Here is a 5,871-nt window from a genome sequence, read left to right on the forward strand (position 1 = left end):
ACGGAACCCCAGGAGGGACAAACAACCAACACCTGGAAAACTACAACTACAGAAGCCTACGTGGGCCAACCAATATTTAGATACGTTATCTTTCGTCTCCATGAAATGGTAGATAATTATCTGCGCAAACTACTCAAAAACAAGAACATAAGCCCATCCAATTTAGGTATATTAGACTTGTCTGGAGACGAAATTTAACTACAGTGGTTGTTATAACATATTCCACCATGATCCATAATTATCCACTTCAACTATTTCTTGACAATCTGCATAATGGCTTTTTTTGTTGTCCTCCTTATTGGCCAAGTTTCAGCACAGTAACTCATAAAATATGTTTGAGGCTTATTCAAGAATTGGACGATATTTTATGTCCCGCCCATCAAATTCAAAATAATACACATACAAAATAATTAAACTGTGGCAACAATTGTTTTAATAAACATAATATTTCAAATATAGGCCTAATTATTATTCATGGAACGTGTTTCCACAACATTTACACAACCCTGCTACCATCAGGTTACCGTAACCTTTTCAACATGGTAGAAGAAGAAAGCTGTAAATCAGACGATGCGCTGACATCATCAAACAGTTTTCCAAAACAATCGGTAATGCAAAGGTAGGTCCTCTCTTCTATTTTTCATTTTTTATAGCATCGTTCGCCTTGATTGAATGTTTCATTCTACCTCATGCAACACCGTTATGCATATAAGACAACAAGACAATTGTTTTTTTCTTTCTTTCCTTATTTACTTGAATACGTTTGTCCTCTTGGTAAGCAGTAACAGTAACTAGCTTCTACTTGTGAGAGAAAGCTAACATTCGTCCAGAATTCTTTTTTTTATACCATTGATCTGTAAGATGAGCTAGTCAAGCCTTTGATAGTTTATTACCGATTATTGATGAATATGTAGCAGAAAATAAGAAAAGTGAAGGTTTATTTTTCAAGAGTTTTGAAGATCAAATGTCCTCCAATTCTGGGATGACCCCTTTTGTTGGTATGGTTGTGTTGATATCCGTGCATGCGAACTGAGGCTGAAGAAGAGTGATGGAGAGGCTATACATTTGGACTGTATATTTAAAAAATATATAAAAAATAATATCATTTTGTTCATCTATGGGGGTGGCGTATAGCACCAGGCCTAACAATTAAATGCTCGTCCGCTAGATGGCAGAAGATGCAAGGAAACTGCTATCCACTTCATCCAGCGGAACAATAGCAAATTGTTGAACTAAACAGGCCCACATTTCAAGTTGTTTGAATCCATCTGAAAGGAAATCAATCGAGATGTGATCATGATTTCACTATAGATGCCTGCAGTGACATTTATGTTTGGTGGTGTGTCATGTTTTGCATCCCAAAATAATTATACCATTTGTGGCGATGGGGCGTGTCTCCAACTTGGAGCATCAATAGTTGGGTTTTCCACACCAACTCAGGCTGTTCAGTCGTGACTCGTAAGTAAGCCTAATTGCATGAACTTATGTAGACTTCTCGGATGAGAGGCAAAACATCTTCTAAGGCAGTGTTTCCCAACCTTTATTAAGCCAAGGCACACATTTTACATGGGGGGAAAAAATGTCATGGCACACACTTAACAAAATGATTGCCAAAAAGTGGATGCAGTAGCCTATGCAACTTACCCTACTGCTGTACTGTACCTTCTGTCATCTAAGAGCTGTTACTATACTTGAACTAAAAGTTTGTTAAGGTCAAATTAATTTTTTTGTTTGTTTGTTTGTTTTCTTGGCAATATAATTGACATTGGATAATTTCATGCGGCACACCTATGATCTCTCACGGCACTCAGGACCGATACTTGGTCCTATTTCAGATATCAGTACTTGTGACAGCGGTCAACGTCAACTGAATTAAAACACGTCGTCGATCAATGCAGTTCAAATAAGCTCGCTGCTACCCGGACGATGAATACGGCAGTGTTACCGTTTCCTGGTCGGTCTCCTGACCGTGGTTGGGGAGACAGGGGAGGAATTCCATCCAGGGCCGGTGTCAGTACCAGATGTGATCGGGCTGCCAGATCGTATCGCGGTCGCCTAACGAACACGTTACGCTACAGGATTGGCTGGAAATTATCCAGTTGACCTCAAACATTGGAAAAAAAATATTAAAGATGTAATTTAAACAACAAAATGTACGGACTGAAATTGTAAAAACGTAAACAAACCTAAGAATATAAACGCAAGATATATTGAATAAATGATAAATGCACAAATTAATTGCCTGAGATGTGACAAATATTGTCAGTTTAGAATGTTAATTGTTTCTATTATCATTAAGACAGTTTTTGTCATGTATTGTTATTTGTGAATAAAGAAACCAAACCGAAATTAATCGCGCATTTCGTTAGCGCTGTAGTAGTGACGTCACCGGCATGCGCGAAGGGGCTTCAATCTATTTTTTATTAGTTATTCAATCTTGAAGTATCTTGCTTTTTTATTCTTAGATTTAGGTAAATTTTAGTCCAGCCAGTTTGTTATTTCAATGACATCTTTATTCATTTCTTTCCAATATTTTACCGTTTTTTGAACAATTGTAAACGGACAATTTCCCAGCCAATCCTGTAGCGTGACGTCATCCGCAGGCGACCCCGATACATTCTCGCAGCCCGATCACATCTGGTACCGACACCGGAGTCGACTCCGGGGGTAACTCCCGTTGCACGTCGCCAAAAAGAAATAAGCACCGGGAGACGGAGGGTCGCGCTGCAGTCTTCCTTTATTATAATTTTTGGCACACTTTTTATCTCCACTGTCGCGCACCGCACATTTCATTCTTCCGCTCTTTCTCTCGCGCATGCGCAGTCCGCTCTTTCCGTCTCAGCCCATCACACAAGCAAATCGTACGCAACAGCAGCAATCAAGCAGCCAGCACACACTCCTCAATTTACAATTTACGCACAGGCTCTCATAAGAAACCAACAATGACATGAAAAGTGTCTGCCAAAAGACAAAAGTAACACAAAAGGTAACGTGGTGGAATTTGTTTTTAGTTGATTTTAATCATTAGTTCTCGTGATTTACACATTGTTGAGTTGTCAATAGGCTACATCTTAACGTGGAAGTGATTAATCTACTGTCCCTCGTTGGAAGCAAACCTTTTGCCCGGGTGCTGTCGCTTCTCCTCGTCATGCTTCACGTCGGCTAAAAAGTCGAGCAGCAGGTTGGTCTTGGCGCATGTCACGGGGTCCGAGAGGTCTTCGCAAGGGCTGACCGTAGCCATTTCCGGACGATCCCAAAAGCGCTTGCCGGGGTGCTGGCGCCTGTGCAACTCCGGGAGGTCCTCGTCCCCGCCATCGTCATTGTCCTCGTCCTCCTCCTCCTCCTCGTCGTCCTCCTCGTCGGGCTGCCGCTTGCCCGGGTGCTGCCGCCGGCTCCGCGTCACCACCACGTAGCGCTTGCCTGGGTGCTGCCGTTTGGAAAGGTCACCCTGCACGACTATCACGGCAGGCTCCGAAAGGCGTCCGGTGGCGAAGCGCTTTCCCGGATGCTGCCTTCGTTCCACCTCCGAATACGCTTCGTCGCCGGCGTCGCCCTCGTCGCTCACATCCTCGCGGTGCCTCTTGCCAGGATGCTGCCGCTTTGTCAGCCACGCTGCCTGAGACGGAGAGGAGAGTACTCCTGGGGAAATGCAAGGAGGAGTTAGGCTACTTTTTGGTCAAGCTGCTAGGCGGCTAACGACGACGATGATAATAATAACCGACGCATGCAATCAATGTGGAGTCAAGCGCAAGACGCGTCTTATGCGTAATTGCAGACTCGGTCATTTGAAAGTTGCATGGAATACAAATAGGACACAGGTTAACTTTTAATCTTTTAAAATAGGGATAATAACAGATCAACATATGAGCTTCAAAACAATTTAAGTGGCGATTGAAGAACCACATAAAACTTCTGAGATCGTCACTGACTCACTACCAATTATTATCACATTTAGATGCAGATTTATAGCAATTTTTTGAAACCATATATGATATTGACTACTTAATTATTTTACATTTCACTTTGTAAGATTTACATGCCATCCCATGGTTCTCAGTAGGCCTACGTGTACCCCAGGGGGTACATAAAATAATTTAAAAAGTGACTATGCAAAAAAAATTATTAAATCATATAAATATACCTGTCATATGCCACCACCTGTCAAACATTTGAAATTGTATTTAAAATTAAGTTATTGATTGTTTTGTTTTTTAAGAACAGATCTTTACTGTGATCACAAAAGATGACAATTAGGCCTAATGGTGATAATAATTGTACAAGTACACATCTTTATTTGTAATTAAGTTAATTCTTCCTTTTTATAGTTAGCCTATCTTTAAAAAAAAAAAGTTCAAGAGCGACCGCTGTACAAATTAATTTCCAAAGTTTAATAAATCAGACCATGATGTCACAGCATTCTGTTTGATCACTGAATAAAGTTTAGTGAAAAGTTTGTGCGGGTGGGTGCTTGTGTGGTTTTATGTGAGTTGTCAAATGATGCATTAATCGTTAACTTAATTTTAAATAAAATGTCAAATGATTGACAGGTGGTGGCATTTTAAAATCAGATTAACCACCTTTTAGAATTTGGATTAATCATGATACATCACTTCATTAAAAAGGCTTTTTATCAAAAAAAATTTGCCCGCCAAATATGAAGAGCACCTGTTATGTATTATTTATTTCTACATTTAATGTTATGAGAACGTCTTCAAAAAAATTTGATCCACTCATGCATACTCCCATCAACCTATTTTTCTAGTCAGTTAATTACGTGCATAATTTAAAATTTGTATTAAAAAAAAAAAACCTCAATATTTTGACATAAACAAATATTCTGAATATCATACGCAAACATTTATTAAATGCTTTACTTTAATACATGCGTTTATGTTTATTGCTCAAACGCAACCTGCGTTACCTTAAACATAACATCCGCTGTCAAGGTAAAGGATCATCTGCGGTCAAAATTAATAGTGTGATTAATCTGCATTAATACGTGATTAATGCACAATTTTTTTGTGATTAATCAATAAGTTAATGCTTTAACTGACAGCATTAATATATATATATATATATATATATATAGTATATGTATGTATGCATAATATTCTCTCGTGCTCACCATAATTGTGGTCTTCGGCTTGCATCTTGCGCAGGACGGAGCGCAGCAGGAGGCTCTCAGCTCCGCGTAGGAGGAGGTCGTCCATGGTCCCGGAGTCCGGCTCCTCCCCGGCAGAGATGCCCTGCGCTCTGCACACCATCATCAAGTTGCAGAGCAGGACGCCAGCCAGAAAGAGCAGCCATGGGGACTTCATGGTGTGTCTCTTGGAAGGCTGGTGATAGTCGAGGCAAGACAGCTGCAAGACCTTACAAATGAAGACGTGAAGAAATGGAACTGTCCAGAAATGTTACCTGTTGTAGGGAAAGGAAGCTCAGCCGACCTCACCTCAGTCCTCTCGAAGTGGCCAGCGGCGATCGGTGGACGATGTTGTTGATGATGTTTGCTGGCAGCCTCCAACTTTGAGTGCGCACACAACATGGTGTGCCGTCTTTTATAGCGGCTGCTCTCTGCGGACGTCACACTCGCGCTCGAGTCCGCTTTCAGGCATCCTTGCTTGGTCCCCGCTGATGTCATCAAGAGCCGCGTGTGCGCAAGCGTCCGTCGTCAAGGGGGCAGACTTGAAAATCAGGTAGTCAAATCAGCATAATTGCAATTCTCAGCTTGACGCAGTGCTCACTGAAATACGGGCAAATTCTAAAAAGTGCCTTGACAATGATTGGGCCACTTTATAAAAGGCAGGCCTACAGTTGTGTCATTCGACAGTTATCCTTGGCTGACAGTAAAGTTAAAAATGAACTCGAAATGCT

The 5,871-nt window shown here is 41.1% G+C and overlaps 1 protein-coding gene across 4 annotated transcripts; it reads right to left on the reverse strand.

The window, feature by feature from the left end:
* Positions 1-2,719: 2,719 nt before the first annotated feature.
* trh (thyrotropin-releasing hormone) lies at positions 2,720-5,596 on the reverse strand. Of its 4 annotated transcripts, none has more exons than XM_086070187.1 (3): positions 5,450-5,596; positions 5,126-5,360; positions 2,720-3,639 (listed from the first exon to the last, which is right to left on the reverse strand). In XM_086070187.1, exons 1-3 carry the CDS (start codon positions 5,540-5,542, stop codon positions 3,092-3,094), a joined length of 876 nt encoding a protein of 291 aa, XP_085926313.1. In that variant the 5' UTR covers positions 5,543-5,596; the 3' UTR covers positions 2,720-3,091. The 4 variants fall into 4 exon arrangements, with proteins under 4 accessions (XP_085926313.1, XP_085926312.1, XP_085926314.1 ...); XM_086070186.1 differs by having other exon boundaries at positions 5,126-5,369; positions 5,450-5,568; XM_086070188.1 differs by having other exon boundaries at positions 5,126-5,336; positions 5,450-5,542.
* Positions 5,597-5,871: the final 275 nt, after the last annotated feature.

This window comes from Leptonotus elevatus, chromosome 2, assembly GCF_054856555.1.
Source record: "Leptonotus elevatus isolate MCC_2025b chromosome 2, RoL_Lele_1.0, whole genome shotgun sequence".
Classification (NCBI taxonomy): domain Eukaryota; kingdom Metazoa; phylum Chordata; class Actinopteri; order Syngnathiformes; family Syngnathidae; genus Leptonotus; species Leptonotus elevatus.

Bases quoted from the DNA above. Each gene is read 5' to 3' on its own strand.
- trh (XM_086070186.1), bottom strand. From the start codon at position 5,542: ATGTTGTGTGCGCACTCAAAGTTGGAGGCTGCCAGCAAACATCATCAA. The intron at 5,370-5,449 runs GTGAGGTCGGCT...TTCATTTGTAAG, and splicing joins GCCACTTCGAGAGGACTGAG to GTCTTGCAGCTGTCTTGCCT. The intron at 3,640-5,125 runs GTGAGCACGAGA...GCATTTCCCCAG, and splicing joins AGCCGAAGACCACAATTATG to GAGTACTCTCCTCTCCGTCT.